General features: G+C 38.1%; 1 protein-coding gene and 1 long non-coding RNA gene across 2 annotated transcripts; one reads left to right on the forward strand and one right to left on the reverse strand.

Moving 5' to 3' along the window:
• Nucleotides 1–2,089: 2,089 nt before the first annotated feature.
• On the reverse strand, nucleotides 2,090–4,323 carry LOC147158715 (uncharacterized). The gene is made up of 3 exons (XR_015090828.1): nucleotides 4,128–4,323; nucleotides 3,529–3,726; nucleotides 2,090–2,274 (listed from the first exon to the last, which is right to left on the reverse strand). It is a non-coding gene; the product is annotated as an uncharacterized LOC147158715 (long non-coding RNA).
• A 128-nt stretch (nucleotides 4,324–4,451) lies between these two features.
• On the forward strand, nucleotides 4,452–12,594 carry hadhb (hydroxyacyl-CoA dehydrogenase trifunctional multienzyme complex subunit beta). Its single transcript, XM_086061189.1, has 16 exons — nucleotides 4,452–4,551; nucleotides 6,305–6,377; nucleotides 6,471–6,512; nucleotides 6,604–6,700; nucleotides 6,799–6,843; nucleotides 6,927–7,026; nucleotides 7,115–7,202; nucleotides 8,364–8,551; nucleotides 8,707–8,887; nucleotides 10,217–10,338; nucleotides 10,415–10,494; nucleotides 10,569–10,616; nucleotides 10,689–10,776; nucleotides 10,882–10,956; nucleotides 11,970–12,134; nucleotides 12,234–12,594. Exons 2-16 carry the CDS (start codon nucleotides 6,311–6,313, stop codon nucleotides 12,267–12,269), a joined length of 1,422 nt encoding a protein of 473 aa, XP_085917315.1. The 5' UTR covers nucleotides 4,452–4,551; nucleotides 6,305–6,310; the 3' UTR covers nucleotides 12,270–12,594.
• The last annotated feature ends 5,551 nt before the right edge of the window (nucleotides 12,595–18,145 follow it).

The raw sequence follows: 18,145 nt of genomic DNA on the forward strand, positions 1-18,145 counted from the left end.
GTCATGCATAAATAAATAAATAAATTAATTAAATCATGCTTGATTATTCTCACTGTGTTCGCATTCTGATTGCATACACAAATACACGATATATATTCAATATATTACGTCATATTCAATATATATTCATAAAATGTCGACCACGTTTTCGCCGCCGTCCATGTTTCTACGCGGACCTTCTCTTTTTTTTGTGCAAAGTTTTTGGGCTCTATATAATTGATTACTTGTCGATTCATCGTTGCATCTCCAGACATTTTTAGGCTGAAAAAAATATCTCTAATTGTTTATTTATTAAATCTAAAATCTAATCCAAACGATTCATGGATCATCAATAAAAATGTCAATTAATTTAATAATCAATCAGTTGTTGATTAATCGGTCAATCGACAATTTTAGGCTTGACAATTGTTCTAATTGATTTTTGATTATTAAAATAGTTGTCGATTAATCAATCAATTTTAGCACCCACAATTTAAATGATTCATGGGTTTAGCAAAAATATCTAAACTGTTGATTCATTTGATAATCGATTACTTGCCGCTTAATCGATCAACTTTGACACTTCTAATCTAAACGATTCATGGATGATCCAAAAAAAGTGTCAATAAATTGATAATCGATCAGTTGCTGATTAAATTAAAACAATTTTAAGTTAAACAATGGCTTTCAATGATTACCCGATTATTCAAATAGATTATTTTGATCATTGATTACTTGACGAGTATTCAATGAATTTTTATTGACACACCTACTCTAAATGACTCATTTCAAAAATAATTATTGATTAATAAAAAAAAAAATTACTCAATGATCAAAAATAAGGTAATAAAGGCCGATCAATGCTTTGGACTCTGACGTCACAGCCAGTTTGGCAAAGTTCTGCGGGAAAAACCAAAAGTAGTTAAGAAAACAATCAGAAAAGGTTCTCAAGTTCTTCAGAAAGTCGTCTCCTCTCCAGCGGAAACATTGTGAATTTCTCTCTACCCGGGGAGGCAGACGCTCACTTTCCATTGAAGGGGACTTGCCTTTTTCATACGTTTATATTAGGGAGACGAGTGACTGATGCGGGCCGACACTGCGCAGGGACGTCCCGTGACGCAATCTTACGATTCTCACTTTCAAACATGATCTTCTCCCTATTGTAGGATTGGACTTTTTTGCCTCCTCTCCGCTAAATATTGTCATATTCTATACTAGTATTAATTATGAATTATAGAGATGGGTTGGTGTTGATTATCAGTATTGAGCGGCTATTTTATGATCAAGAACGAGAAATTACAAGAATCATTTGCTTTTCTTTTTTTTTTGTATTATTTAGCAAGTTTAAGAGAAAAATGATACCTATTTTATTTTATTGTGTTTTAATTAACAATTTTTAAAAGTTTATGTATTTTATTAATACTAATTTTAAGAAAAAAATAATCAATTACATTTTTTTTATTTTATTGTTAAGGAGAAAATGCTGTATTTTCTATTTATTTTTGTTTATTTCATTTTTTAGGGAAAAACTATGTTCAATGTATTTGTCATGTCATTTTTTATTATACAATTCATAATTTTAAGAAAAAAACGCTATATTTTCTACTTATTTTTTATTGATAATAATAATTTAAATTTAATTAAATCATTTATAAATGTATGATATAAAGCAAAAAAATAAATCTAATTTATTAATCTATAAATTCCTAATAAAAATCTATTTAAATTTCATCAAGTAAATACTTTTTACATTAATGACAAAAAATCGTATCATTTAAAATGAATTAATACAATAAACTATGTTTTTTATTTACTATATATTATTGCGTAAGATATATTTTAGCTGTAAAGTTCCCTGGTATAAAATCTCCCTTTTTCCATATTATTCCTGTTAGTTACCATATATTGCTTATTTTACAGTACTGTATTTAAAAATTGTATTTATATTTTATATAATCCAATTAGTATAAGTTTAAAAAAAATGTGCAGTCATACCGAGAGTGTCCACAAGATGGTGCACTAGGCCCATCTTCTTGGCTTTATCAGCACTGATATTCCTGCCTGTCAGCATCATGTCAAATGCTCCAGGGAGTCGCACCTACACATATTTGACACATTGTCAAAAACTTATGAATGTGTGTGTGTGCGTGTGCGTGCGTGCGCGTGTGCGTGTACAATTTGCGGTCGTCTCTGTGTGCCTCCCGCTGCAGGCAGCAGTCCCAGCATGACCTCAGGTGTGCCCAAGATTGTTTTCCGACTTTTGGTGGCGATTCGATACTGGCAGGATATGTTAAACTGCGCAAAAGTCACAAAATTAGGCCACAATGGGGATGCGAGATTTCTCAATCTTGTCAAACATCTTCTGACCTTCCGGAGAAAGGTGGGTGACCTCCTCGCGACTCTTACATGCTCGGATCATACTGACGACAAAGTATGATGTTGCTTTTATGCTCGGCATCGTCACTCAATTTACAATTATTTTAGTAATCGATGACTGTTTTTTCCCCGATTAATCTGATTTTTTGTCTAAATTTCCATCCTTTTTTGCAACAACAGTACTGAAGAAATCAGAAGAATTACTGTTAAGAGGCTAAAATCTGAAGGTTTTGACAAATTTAGGGCTGCACTACTGATTAATTCAGTACATGATTAATCTGTTTTGTCCCCGATTAATCGGATATTTAAAGTTAAAATTGTCATTCTTTTTTGCAAAAACAGTACTGAAGAAATCTGAAGAATTACTGTCAAGAGGCTAAAATCAGAAGGTTTTGACAAATTTAGGGCTGCTCTACTGATTAATTCAGTAATCAATTAATCAGGTGATTATTTTTTCCAATTAATCAAAAAAAAAAAACAACTTTTAAATTTCAAAAAATCTGTGAATATTTACTGTTGAAGACCTGAAATGTTGAGGATTTGGGCAATTTTAAATAAAAAAAATAAAAATAAAAAACGAGTAATTGATTAACAAAAATAATATCAGTTAATTTGATAATTGATTAGTTGTCAATTCATTGATTAATCGTTGCACCTCTACACAAGTTTAGGCTAAACAATGATTCAACAATTACTCGATTATTAAAATAGCTGATAATCGATTACTTGTCAGTTGATTGATTTTTAAACCTAAAGGATTAATCGATTATCCCAAAAAATAGCGATTAATTTGACAATCGATTAGTTGTCGATTAATCATTCCATTTCTACTGTGATTTGCGACAATGTGGCCACAGAATATTGTTAAGATACATTACTGAGTGTGATGAGAGTGATACAATTTGCCATATTTTTAGATGTAGTTGTATCGGACCGATATCCGATATTGATATTGGATCGGACATCCCTAGTTGTAACTCAATATCGATGACATAGCGGAAACGGACACAGGTAGGATAAGTCAAGTTAGGTGGGATTGCATGTGCACCGACAGCGTGTTCACCTGCACAAACACGTGACGAATCGAGTCATAATACAGTATGTCGCCGCGAGCGGGAAAAACAAGATCGGCACAATCCTTGTGACGTGCGTCACATCGGTAAACAAACTCACCTTGGATGCTTGATCATCGAGTTGGATAACCGTCACATCGTCCTTCAGCTCGCAGCTGACGTGCGTCCGTACTTGATGGAGACAACAGCGGCCCCATGAGGGTCACAATTGTTCTGTTCGTGCTGGCCCATTAAGCGGCTAGCTAGCTAGCTAGCTGCTAGCGATGGGGTCACACCGAGATGCGCCGTCTTGCATGGCCTGTCAAAAGGAGAGACTGATAATCAACTTTGATCTGACAATATTTTGCATCACTGATTATCAGGATCTGCCTTTATTTTTTAATATGAGGAGATGACATTGAACTGCTGCTCATAATTATAAGAAAACACTTTGAATCTTTAATATGTGATATTTCAAACGATTGTGACTCAAAATAGCCAGAAATAAATCGTCAAATCAAAGCACACGGAGTACGAATTGTACACGTTCGTGTACAGGTATATTTTTACGCCACTATAGCGCCACCATGCGTCGCGTCTAGATACTGCTGCTGTGATCTCGGTGAAAGTTCACCTCGGCTTTCTCAATGAAACTGTGAGGCACATCACTGCCGGAAATTCTGCGAAGTTTTGCATTTTAGTTGAATAATATGTGTGTACCTGACAAGAGGATGTATTTTCTGGTCGGAAATCGTCAGAAACAACTGGAAAAAAAGAGTAGCAGCCATGCCTGAAGTGGAAACTATTCGAACTGAAGAGGGCGCACCAGATATTGACTGTCGAGTGACATAAGGATCGTGTTTGTCGCCATGATATAAATGATGTTCAATAAAAATAATAGAAAAATAGTTATTGGTCAAATATTGTATTTTTTAATATATAAATGATTGTGTATTCATAAGAACATTAAAAAAACAGAAATAAGCTACCTATTGTTATTTTAAAGCAGTACCATGTTCTGGCATATTTTTGGTCAGCTAAAACAGCTTTGGGTCCTAGAGACTGAAAGCAGGTTTGTAGTCCAGCTGCGCTGTACACGGCAAACCTTTGACAGGGAAGCGAGAACATACGAAGTACCGCACAGGTAAGAAACCAACCTCATTATAGTTAAAGTGACAGAATTTACAATAAAGCATGACATGATTGTCCAAAAATATGTTGAAATAATGACTAGGAAGCATGACGATGAAAGAAAGCAGCGCTGCCAGCAAGCTAGCAAGCAGTCCCATTCGCAACACAATGCTGTGATACAAACCGAATTGTTCCATTTATGTGTTTGGAAAACATGTGCGTTAAATGCCGGTAAACGCATAATCAACCTCGAAATACTTTTGACCAAGTTTAAGTCTCGGCGATCTTAAATTAGCAGATCTAGGTGAAGGGTCATTGACGGGGTGAGGAGGGTTTGGCTAACAGGGTGACCGTCAATGAAATGTCAGATTGCTGCCTTGCATTTAAATCAATGTGGATTTTGTGTGTACGTGTGTTTTTGTTTGTTTGCTCAATTACTGACAACTCGGGTTCTGTAGGGATAAAGGGCAGAGAAATGACACTTCAGTTGTCACATGTGGAAAAATTACGTCACTTAAATGAGCTCTTAATCCGCAAATGTAGAAATATGAAGTGCTGTTTGCCATTTATGTTCGCTTAACGAAATTCTCATTTGCTCTTTTAACTGGTATTCAAAGGTGGTAGAATAGACTGTGAAATTATTCAGGTTGGGAAATAAGGCAAGTGAATATCTTTATTTGTGTGTCTTTTATGTTGTATTAGCTAGCATATCTTGTGTTGTAAATAGACTAACAGACTGTAAACATTGACATAAAAGTAAAATACCCTCAGGTTTCCTAAAAGTTCTCTAAACAGTATTGAAGGTTTCCTAACATTTTGAACATGTTGAAAATTTGACAAGAAAAGCTGTGTGCGAGCATAAAGATGGTTTGGGAGGGTCTGCTGAACGTCTTTGCAACGTTTTGCGGTCTTAAACAAAACCTGACAAAATAAACAAACACTCGCTATACGTGCGCACCGTCGCGATGAGATACAGGCTTAAATGGTGGTATTGTGTTTTGTCCCTAAAATTAAATTGTTTATCTACTTGCGTGTGAAACCAGTAAATTTATGTTTTTTTTTGGTTTTTTTATATATATATTTTTTGTTTTTTTGTTTTTTGCTGGCTACCTTCTGCTCCACACTTTAGCCCATTTATCAGTAAAATAGTAAACATTAGGGGTGGGAATCTTTGAATGTCTCACGATTGGAAGCCGATTTTTGTGTCTGCGATTCGATTCAGAATCAATTTTCAATTAAGAACGATTTTTGATTCAAAATGATTTGATTGACAATGATTTTTGCTTCCATCTATAGATGTGCAAGGAATCGTAATGATCTACTCCAGTCTTGACTCGCTAATGCTAATTAGCGCGCTACTCGCGGCACTTTTATCACTCAAAAGAATGGCTCCACGCTGGGAAAAAAAAGCGTATTGGAATAACTTGATCGTGACTTTTTCCGTCTCTCTAATGTGGCGACAACTTAACAGTGTATTAGACCGCGTGGAAGCACACTGCCCCTCAGTGGCCAAACCGGGTACAACATGAACAGCGCTCCAAATAAAGGCACACGCAGACAAAGGCAAGACAGTATAAAATAATTTAAATAAAATCGATTTGGGGACATTTAAAATCGATTCTGAATCGTACTAAGTGAGAATCAATTTTTGATTGAAAATGTGAACATTTACACAAGTCGAGCTAAAAATGTCATTTTAGGGGCCACTGTGCTCCGAGTTAAAAACAAAAAAACAAAAGTTGACCATGTTCTATTGAATTTTGCAGAACATTATGGCTTCCATGCTCTTGAAGTCGATGCGGAGCTCCCCTGTCAGCCCCTCGTGGGCTGTGCAGTACGGTAAGCCACCATCATATACGTCACGGGGGGTTTGGCCCGCAATTTAGGAATTTGTCTTTATTAAATGCTAATTGTGTGGAATTTGTGTTCCAGGCGCACGATCTCTCAGCACGACATCGCCGCTCCAGGCTCAAGGTGCAGGCTTGACCTACTTGTTTCCAAGAGGCTCATAATGACTTCTCAGCGACCTAACTTGTGTTTGTTTGTTTGTTTGTTTGTTTCCCAGCTCAGACAAAAAGCAAGAAGACACTGGCCCGTCCTGGCGTGAAGAACATCGTGCTGGTGGAAGGAGTACGAACCCCCTTCCTCATGTCCGGAACCACGTATGTCATTGTACATTCCTGCGATTCTCATTAGAATGATAGTTTTAGTCCGAAAAGATGACCTCGGGAGCTTGACGTCCGCTCTGCTTTGTTTCTAGTTATGCTGACCTGATGCCTCACGACCTGGCCCGAGCAGCCCTACAGTAAGTGTCAAAAATGTGTTTTGCCTCACTGCCGTATCATCATTTTATTGAGGCAAAAAAAAATAAAATGTGTTTTTCGGTAGAGGTCTTTTGCACAAAACAAGCCTGCCCAAAGATGCTGTGGACTACATCATTTATGGGACGGTCATTCAGGAAGTGAAGACGAGCAATGTAGCGAGAGAGGTATTAAAAAAAGAGGGATTTGTAAATATGCAAAAGGGTTGTTGCGTTTAGGGTTGATGATGAGCGGCGTGCTTGACTGTGTTGTCAGGCAGCGCTGGGTGCAGGTTTCTCGGACAAGATCCCATCTCACACCGTCACCATGGCTTGCATCTCATCCAACCAGGCCATGACATCAGGTAGGGCAGAGCAACTGTTTCTATCCACAACAAGCAACATAAAAACATTGTTTTTATAAAACTATAGGCCTTATTTCAAGGTATCAGTACCGGTCCTTTCAATTATTAATCAGGAACTAGAAATTAGAGGAATAAAAAAAATTATAATTTCGTTAATGTCATGCAATTTTTACCTCATTCACTGCCATTGACGGCTATAGACGTCAAAAATTAATTTGAACTATTTCTATTAGTTTAAAAATGTTTCCCACTTTTGTTAACAAAAGTATGAAAACCTAGATTTTTTTTGTACATTTAGAACAGATATCAAATTTGTGATTAACTCATTCACTGCCGTTGACAGCTATAGACGTCAAAAATTCATTTGAACAATTTCTATTAGTTTAACTTTTTTTCCCCATTTTTTTTAAAAGAGTATGAAAACCTAGAAAAAATTTTTTTTTGTACATTTAGAACAGATATAAGATTTTTGATTAATCGTGAGTTAACTAGTGAAGTCATGCGATTAATTACGATTAAAAAATTTAATCTCCTGATGCCCCTAATTTTTGATCATCTATTTAAAAAAATAAAAAAATAATCTTTTTTTTTTTTTTAAGAAAAGATGATTAAAAATTAGGACCGTCAGGTGAAATTTTATCCTAATTAATCGCATGACTTCACTAGTTAACTCAAGATTAATCACAAATTTGATATCTGTTCTAATACAATAAAAAAATCGAGGTTTTCATACTCTTGTTAACAAAAGTGGGAAACAATGTTAAACTAATAGAAATAGTTCAAATGAATTTTTGACGTCTATGGCCGACAATGGCAGTGAATGAGTTAAAAATATATCATTGTTTTTTTGGTGCAGAAAATTTTAATTATCAAAAGTACTAGTAGTATCTGTACTTGGTATTGGTGACTATCGGATATCACTTCTTTTTTTTATCAAGAGTTTTGAAAGGAAAAAAAATGCTCTTGAAGATTGATTTGAGCTTAAACCACGAAATAGGTTTGAGCATGTACTGTTAGCATCCATTAATCAATGTCAACAATTGAAGCATAATTAATAAACAAAACGTTCTCACTCGGATATTCGCCTTAACATCAAATCAAATAAACGCACTGATTGAGTTTGCGTTGCCTGCCTGACTTGCGTTTTTGCCTCTCGCTCAGCCGTCGGCCTAATTGCTGCCGGGCAGTGTGACGCGGTGGTGGCAGGCGGCGTGGAGTTCATGTCGGACGTTCCCATCCGTCACAGCCGCAAGATGAGGAAGACCATGCTGTCGCTCAACAGGGCCAAGACCCTCGGCCAGAGGCTCGGTTTGATTGGCGGCATCCGTCTGGCGCACCTCTCGCCAGAAGTAGGTGTTCGCTCGTCAATGGGGGATCCATCCAAATGAACACGAATCATAACTTCATCTTTTCGGCAACTGCATCCCTTGAAAAACATGTTAGTGACGCGAGGAATCGCACCCATTACAATGCCGCGCTTTGACTTTTGTTTATGTGGCCGAAGCTGCCCGCCGTCGCCGAGTTCTCCACGGCCGAAACGATGGGGCACAGCGCTGACCGGCTGGCCGCCGCCTTTGGAGTTTCCAGAGTGGAGCAGGACGAGTTCGCTCTGCGATCGCACACTTTTGCCCAAAAAGCCCAGGATGCTGGTTTGCTGCAGGATGTCATATCCTTTAAAGTGCCAGGTAAATATTTCATCACGCGTTGTATAATAAACCTCACTGGTTATGAAACTACATTGTACAGGGATTTATTCCCAAATTGAAAATCGCCTTTTTTACGTATTTTTGCACGCTGCCTATTAAGGCTGTGCAATGAATCGGATTTCAATTTCAATGATTACACTCCACAATTATTAATATGAATTTGCAACTTTTTAACATTTTAAAATAAACTAATACATTTTGTTTCATCCCAAAAAATAATAAATATAAATAATAATAATCATGATTTGAATTATTACCAAAATAATTGTTTAAAACGCATTAAATACATTAAAAAATAAAATAAAATAAAAAAAAAATATATATATATATATATATATATATATATATATATATATTAAAAATGATGGGCACGAGGCAGTTATTTTTTAATTGTTTATTTTTTTATTGTAATTAATCGCATGACTTCATTAGTTAACTTTAAATTTGTTCTAAATGTACAAAAAAATTTTTTTCTAGATTTTCATACTCTTGTGAACAAAAAAAGTTAAACTAATAGAAATAGTTAAAATAAATTTTTGACATTTATAGCCGTCAACAGCAGTGAATGAATAAAAAATAAAGAAGAAAGAAAAGATTATTAAAAATTTGGGGCGTCAGGCAATTTTTAATCATTTTAATCGTAAAAGTTTTTAATCGTAATTAATCTCATGACTTCACTAGTTACTCGCGATTAATCACAAATTTCATATCTGTTCTAAATGTACAATAAAAAAATTCTAGTTTTTCATACTCTTGTTAACAAAAATGGAAAACTAATAGAAATAGTTCTAATTATTTTTTTACGTTTATAGCCGTCATTGGCAGTAAATGAGTTAATATTTTCTTCATAATTGAGCAGCCCTACTGTTTCTGTGAGTCAATGGAAATCATTTGATTAATTACGATTAAAAAAAAATTGATTTTGAAAAAAATAAAGACTATTCATGAATAATTAGGACCTTTTTATTATTAATCAAATTTGGACTGGATTTTCTTTGGGGGAAATTGCTTAATAAAAATATTACTTACCTAGGAAAAAAAAAACTTTCTCAAAAGTTTCAATTTTTGCCCACTTATTATTTTTTTAATTTAAAAAAAGTCTAAGAAATGCTAATTTTTTTTCTTTTGGTGTGTTTTAAGTTTACATGTGTTTAAAGCATGTGGCAGGGTAAAACTATTAAATAAATATTTCTTGTCTGTCTAAAAAAAAAATAATTGTAATCAACTGACAGCCCTAATATATAAACAGTATTGATTCATCCACTATACTGTATGTCTGTACATGCTGGTTAATTGTCGTCTTTGTAGGCCGTGACATTGTTTCCAAGGACAACGGCATCCGTCCGTCCTCCAAGGAGCAGCTGGCCAAACTCAAACCGGCCTTTGTCAAACCTCACGGCACCGTCACCGCCGCCAACTCCTCCTTTTTGGTGAGGCGCGCACGCACACACATGCGCAGCAAGGAACTCCTGACCTTTTACACCTTCTACGTTTTTATGCTTACAGACCGACGGCGCCTCTGCCGTGCTAATCATGTCTGAAGAGAAAGCTCTGGCAATGGGCTACAAGCCGAAAGCCTACCTGAGGTAACTGCGCCCCCTGCTGGTTTCCTCCATGTCACCCCGAATAACACTTGCTTCTTTTAAATTCCTCGCAACAGAGACTTTGTGTTCGTGTCTCAGGACCCGAAAGATCAGCTGCTCCTGGGGTGAGTCTCACTTGCTGATCCTCACGAGGTTATCCGATTTTAGGTGACGATTATTCTTTGCGACGCTTTCAGGCCGACGTACGCCACGCCCAAAGCCTTAGAACGCGCTGGCTTGACCATGAATGACATCGATGTGTTCGAGTTCCATGAGGCGTTCGCAGTAAGTTACCGCAAATAATTTGGGATAAGTTATGCAAGAGTTTTATGGTTACTGAGCATCGATATTGTTAGAATAGCAATTTATACGGTCCTTTGTGTTTTCCAGGGTCAGATTATGGCAAATCTGAAGGCCATGGATTCTGATTGGTTCGCCCAGACATACATGGGCAGAAAGTCAAAGGTAAACCTCCATTTTTTTTTCTTAATCTGTCAATTTAGAGATGTCAAAATGAATCCATTAATCGATTTAGCAAATTAATCAAAAACTATTTAAACTCATTCACTTCCATTGACGGCTAAAAACGTCAAAACTAAAAAATGTTCCCCTCTTTTGTTAACAAGAGTATGAAAAGATTTTTTATTGTACATTTAGAACAGATATAAAATGTGTGATTAATCGTGAGTTAACTAGTAAAGTCATGCAATTAATTACAATTAAAATTTTAATCGCCTGACGCCCCCAATCTTTTTTTTATTTTTTATTAATTCGCTTCTATAAACGTCTAAAATTTATTTTAACTAATTTCTATTCGTTTAATATTTTTTCCACTGTTGTTAACAAGAGTATGAAAACCTAGAATTTTTTTCATTGTATATTTAGAACAGATATACAAATTTGCGATTAATCGTGAGTTACCTACTGAAGTCATACGATTAATTACAATTTTAAAAAATTATTGCTTGTCGCCCCTAATTTTTTACAATAAAAAAAAAATGAATTTATGGCAGTGAATGAGTTAATAAACGAGTAATCGTTTGAAGCCTTTTTTTTTTTTTTTTTATGATCCAAATCCTCTGATTTCAGCATATCAACAGTAATTGTTCACTGTTTTCTGTAGTTATCTTCTGTATTTAATCAAAATAAGACAATTATAAACATCTTGTTTTTACTTTGGAAAACAATGACTGAACCACTAACATATAGTATTTATCACTATATGAATACGAAGTACGAAATGAACACTAGTCACTGATTAATAAACAGTAATCAGGGAAAAAAAAAAAGAAGCTTTTGTTATCCATTTTAATGCAAAATTAAAAGGAATCCGATTAATCGATTCAATAATCGATAGATTAATCGAAATATTGGATAGTGACAGCACTACTTATTTGTCATTTTATTATTATTTTTTTTTAATTATCATTATTAATTATATTAATGTTCTAACTCCCATTTGATAAAATTCCTTAAAGGTGGGTACTCCCCCCATGGAGAAGTTCAATAACTGGGGAGGCTCGCTGTCCTTGGGTCACCCGTTCGGCGCCACCGGTTGCAGACTGGTCACCACGGTTGCTCACAGACTGCAGAAGGAAGGAGGACAGTTTGGACTTGTGGCCGCATGTGCCGCTGGAGGACAAGTGAGTCCGAGCTAACAACCTTTTTTTTGGTGGGGGGGGGGGGGGGGGGGAGGAACGTCACCTTTTTATTGTGTTCATCTTTTTCTCCCTGCTTTTCAGGGTCACGCCATGGTGATTGAAGCCTACCCCCAGTAAACGCATGTACATTTCCATCACTAACAAACATCATCAGATTCATCATAATACATTCTGTGTATATATTTGCACCACTTTGCCTTGATTAGACAGGAGTCCATTTCAAGTGGGTGCGATTGTGTAAAATGGCTGTTTAATGTATCGCAGTGAAAAGTTGAGGAATGTCGCCTTTTGGTTTAAGATAACGGCAGAAGCATCATGCCAGCACTTTTGAGTCCACAAAGTTAAGGCCTTCAGAAGAACTAAAATGACGCTATGTTTATATGTGTTAGAAAGGTGTTGTTTTTCTTATAAACTGCCGGAATTAAAGAATGTGATGACAGGATACTTGTTCAGTTTTTTTTTTTTATCATTGCTGCTCACTGATTTTTCAATCATTGTCATGTAGAAATGTTTCCAAGTGCTGTCCATTAGACGGAATAAAAGTAACCCTACAGTTAGCATAACGGACAAACAAACAAAAGTTAATATTTATGTCAGACCCTGCAGAATTTTTTTTTTTTTACCCTCTCTAAAAAAATTTGAACAAATGAAAAGGAAGTTGTGTTGAAAAATAAAAGACAGCTGGAACTAACTCTGGTGTACTGATTGCAAAATCAGTTTGTCAAGTCAAAGCAGCTTGGAGGCGCTAATCTCCTCTGGCAAATTTATTCTGCATAAAGAAATGGGTCTGGACAGTCTGTGCAAACATATTCATTTGTTTTTATTTTTAATCTTTAATGTAGCAAAAACAAGTACAAAACAGTATACTATACACATGTAATTATAATATGCTGCAAACATAAAATATACATCAGTTTTAGTGTACAACGTTGCCAGGGTTTTCATGTACATTCAAATAAAGGTATTACAAATAATTTGTCGTTTTCACTCACTCTCACTGGAAATAGTATCATTGTGAAAGTGTACATATTTTATTTCCCATCTCAAGGAAAAGTCTTTGTAAAGTAACGATGCCAAATGTAATGGGGGGAGGGGGACAAAAAGCAATTCACGTCAATAAATTTGTTGTATTTGCTGAGACTATTCTGCGCGATCAACGTCACTCTCCAGCGACGGAAGTCCATCCTCATAACATTCAAAATGGCGGCGGAAGAGACGATAGTTTTGTTTCATTCAGCGTTAAACTGAATTTTAAATGACTAGAAACACGTGGTCATTAAAACGTCATCAGCCGACGGCACTAGATTTCAAAAGATGGTCGCCTTGCTTCCACCGACTTGTGTGCAAGTCCGTGCTTGCTTCCCACGACGTCCGTCCAACAAGTCGCCTTTCTGACGTCACTTTTACGTCTTCGCTGATTGGATCGTTCTAACGTCTGTTTCCTCAAGTTTGCCCCGCCTCGAAAATCAAGTAAATTCTTCATGATAAAAATTGGATTATGCCAATTTCCTAACTACAATACAGAGCACACATCTCATTATCTTTTTTTTTTTTTTAACAACTAATGATGGTCATGTTTTATTCAGTAAGAAACTACTGTATAACAAATGAAAGACGATCCAACATATGGAAGCGAACGTAAGTTGGGGGTGTATATTCAAAGTCAGAATTCAAAATATGCATTGCCTTTTTTTTTGGGATGCATTTGCATGCAGGCCCCTACCCCAAGATGTGTCAAATTAATTGATAGTGAATATTGCTGTCTGCCTCTTGACTACATGACTGATGTTAATGAGGAGGGGGGGGGGGGGGTGCTCCTTTCTGGTGATGTTTAAACAACATGAATATGGAAAAACTCACGGGCGGGAATGGCAGGTGACTTAAAAAGTTGACTTTATAGAAAGCTGCAGCTTATCACCCGCTCAAGTGTTTGTCTAATTCACATCGAATGTCTGCATTTATAGCAACATTTCCTCGCTTTTTACCTCACCCGCCGGGGAGCCTGCTCACACCTCGGGTTGCAGGAGCCTTGTTACCATAACTTCAGTCAGACACTTCCGTTTAAAATGTATTTAAAGATTTAATTCTTAGTTGAAGCCACGCTTGACTCGTTATGCAGCCGAGCCTGTCACCGGCTGCAGGCACGGGGAATAAAACCAATGTTTTACCGCCAAGGCAAAACGCCGCTCAAATGTAAATAGCGGGGAGAGAGACAGGCGAGGTTTTGTGTTTTTAAAGCTTCAAAAAAAAAAAAAGTGCCTCAACCCTGCGAGACACCGAAGACACGCGTCGACATGGCGGGCCGCCTCCCTGCCTCAGCGGGCCTTTGATCACGCACAACCTTTTATGGGGGATGACTGGCGGAGGCACCCGCTGCTGTCACTACAAATCTACGCGTCGGGTTCGGCGAGCGAGCGGGGAGGATGCGAGAGGCTGGTGCGGGACGCGCGGAGAGGAGTGGGACGTGGCGGCGGGTGGAGTAGAGCTGCGCGCTTTCATCTCGTCCTCTCTGGCGCACGCGCACACCTGCTCGAGTTGCGTTGGGGGTGGCTCGTGCGCACCTGCTCTGCGCGTGACACTTGCTGAAAGTGTAGCTCACGCCGCGCGCACGCGCGCAGCTTGAAAATAAGCTATAGGCGGGACTATATAGACTAGTGTCGGTAGAGGAGAAACGGAACCCGGGGGCAGCAAAAATGGAAAACAACAAGGGCCCCAAAATTGAACCCTGCGGCACACCATGCGACAATGGGGTAGAGCGAGACCAACCAAGGCTAACACAAAAAAATATTCCTGCCTACACAGTCAATTTTGTAGAGTAAATTTTACTCTGAAAAAGACTACATTGTGTCCCGGTCTAAACAGAGAACACATTATACTCGGAAGAGAGTAAAAAAAAATAAATAAATAAAAAATAAAAAAATATATATAAATTGCTCAACAGTTAGGAACAATCACAGAACCTTTAGGTCAATCTAACCAATATGTTAACTGTCTTTCATGCTGAAAGTTGTGAGCTCTTTTTCCAACCCTTGAGGTTTTTTGTTGTTATTTTATTTTTATTTTTTTGTATTTTCCAAGTGTAGTTTACTCTGTTTAGAGTGCGACTGAATATAGTCTTTTTAGAGTAAAATTTACTCTACGAAATTTACTGTGTAATAGAACTCAAAGATGATAAACTGGATTTCTGGAATGAAAATAAAAGTGTTGTGTCCATAACATTGTAAATGTAAACAAAGAAAAATGTAGAACAGCGGGGGCCCCAAAATTGAACCCTGTGGAACACCATACAAAATTGTATCCAACCATCAAAAATGTAAACAAACAAAATGTTAAATTTAGTTTCATTACATAATGTGCACACTATAATCTTTTGCCATCCGCTTTTAATCGATGACGAGTGTCCACAATGTCAACAAACGTGACCAAGCAGCATTTACGCAAATGTCATATTTATTTCCTTGTTTTCTAGGCATACATCCTGCAGTGTTTCACCTCGTCACGTATATGAGAGATGAGGTAAGCTAGCGTCGGACCCGTGTCCTTAAGACGCTGAAGCTTTGTCGATTTTTCCACAGAATTTTTGTCATCCTCAGCATCACTCGCACTTGTTGGCCCCACGTTAAGCGTTGCACGAGTGGATGCTGCAGCTCTCGGAGTGGAGCTGGCGATTTATGAGAAGCGGTAATTGGCTGACCAGCAAAGCTGTCCATATGTATCTTGTGTGTGTGTGTGTGTGTGTGTGTGTGTGTGTGTGTGTGTGTGTGTGTGTGTGTGTGTTTGGTAGTGTCTGGAGTTCATCATGTTCTCATAACGGGCAGTTAGGCTTGTTGGCCGGACCCGATCTCCTGTCGGGATTGTAAATGTTATTGATCTGCGTTGGATGGAGACACACACTCTCGAGTCATTAGGAGCCATACACGCCTCCTCCTCATTAACAGTCCCTGCTCATACGCGCACGCTAAATATACACACGCTCGTTGGCAGCCGCGTGTGTGTCTTTAAGAAGGTTGGCGCGCGCGTGTTAAGGAGCATGTTTGTGTGTTTGTGTTGTGTGTATGGCATGTGTCAGAGTCTGTCAGCCGCCGCGTCTCGTGTCAGGGCGAGAGGCGAGACATTAACGACTTCTGTCATTGTGCTGACAAAATGGTGGCAGAAGATTTCCCATGGTGCCCCGATGACTGCTGGCGTTTGTCAACAAGCCCTGTCACCGCCGCGGCGAGGTTGGGGAGGGGAGTGGGGGGGGGGGGGGAGGTTGGTGACAGGCCCCGGACCTGTTCCCATGAGCACCGCAGGGAGAGAAGCACGGTGTGTATACGCGAAGGTGTGTAAGGGACAGGTTGTCTCTCCTCTCCCGCCGCTTTCATAGCGAGACTGCGAGGAAACCCAAAATGAGCTGTCACTGCAATTCCCAGGATGCTTTGCTGCTTAGCATAGACGCAACAGCAGCCATGGAAGCTGGCGTGTGCGCGCGTGGGGCCCGCTAAAACCGCGACGCCGAGCGCCGTCGCTCCCGCGCGCACCTTCGCGCACACGCTCGGATAATTAAGCAGAGCAGAAGCTCCCCCTGACGCGAGGCAGTCCTCATCTGCATTTTGGCCTCCGGCGCGCAGTTAGGAGCAATGGCTGATGGAGGGAGGGAGGGAGGGAGAGAGGGAGAGAGAGAGAAGGGGTAAGGAGCCAATTAGCCAGCTGGATGGATGAGTGACTGACAGCGCTCTTGACATGGCGCACACTGACATGCTGCTACTTTACTATGACACGCACGCGCGCGAGCACACACGCACATGCACACGCTATCCCTCACCTCACCCCCCCCACACCCTCCCACAAGGTCAAAATGTCCCATCCATGACCTTGTCCTACTGAAGACATCCACTCCCACTTTAAGCCCCGCCATCTTAAGAGCTGAACTCTACAGGGGTCAAAGGTTATACGTCTCAACATTTAGTGAGGGAAAACAAGAAAATAAGGTGCATGTGTAGTTTTTATTTGATGTTACTTCCCGCTGCGCTCAAAAGGTTTCGGCGGAACTGAAGCTCGTTTTGCTTGATAACTGCTGTGCAAAATTCGGCTTTATTGTTTTAATGACCTTTTTCACAGCAGTAAGTAGGATAGTGAAGATACTGTTAGCAAGATTGCGCTAAAAATGCTAATTGGACCTTTTTGTGAGACTTTGGATAAAAATGTGGAAATGTTGACTGTTTTCACTGTAACACAGATTACAAACTATTTTTATTAGGAGTGTCAAAATCAGTGCATTAATTTTGAGTTAATTTAAAGTTTCTTTAATGCCACTATTTTTTTAACGTGCGATTGACCGCCCTTTACTTGGAAAGCCTGTACTGGGGGAATTCCAGTCGCAACGCGGCAGACACGTCCATGTCCAAATTAAGTAGTAATAATTTTAATAATTTTGCATATATTTGTGGAGACTGGAGTCAAGTTGTAATTTACACTTTTAAAAATGTGCAGAATTTCACAAGTTACTTCATGTTAAAGATTAGAGAGCTCTTAATATAAAAAGAAAAATGCACTGAGCTGTCACCAATGTCTTACAAATGCAATTATGCCATCTAGTGGCAGAAAAATTACCTCAACACAAATCAGTATCACACGTTTTTACAGTACATCTTTTTTAATCTTAACTCAGTTTTATGGATTATTATGAAAATACTGTATCAATGACTAAAAGATGCAGCCATATTTCTATTTATTTCCCCCCCACTATTATGTCAACAAGAATATGAAACTTAGAAAAAAAATATTTTATTGTCCATTTAGAACTGATATAAAATTTGCAATTAATTGTGAGTTAACTATTGAAGTCATGCGATTAATTACGATTAAAAACTTTAACCCCTAATTTGATGAAAGAGATTTTCAACTAAATAAGCTTTCATTATATGAATCTATGTGCTGACTTGCATCCATTTTCTAAACATCGACAAACACAAAACAAGTGCATATGTGAGATTTATTATTTCTTACAAACC

This window comes from Leptonotus elevatus, chromosome 18, assembly GCF_054856555.1.
Source record: "Leptonotus elevatus isolate MCC_2025b chromosome 18, RoL_Lele_1.0, whole genome shotgun sequence".
Lineage (NCBI taxonomy): Eukaryota > Metazoa > Chordata > Actinopteri > Syngnathiformes > Syngnathidae > Leptonotus > Leptonotus elevatus.

What these genes read in the sequence shown, in the direction of transcription:
- hadhb (XM_086061189.1), top strand. Translation starts at nt 6,311, where the DNA reads ATGGCTTCCATGCTCTTGAAGTCGATGCGGAGCTCCCCTGTCAGCCCC. An exon ending in CAACCAGGCCATGACATCAG is followed by an intron (nt 7,203 to 8,363) that starts GTAGGGCAGAGC and finishes CCTCTCGCTCAG; the next exon opens with CCGTCGGCCTAATTGCTGCC. An exon ending in TGGCGCACCTCTCGCCAGAA is followed by an intron (nt 8,552 to 8,706) that starts GTAGGTGTTCGC and finishes ATGTGGCCGAAG; the next exon opens with CTGCCCGCCGTCGCCGAGTT.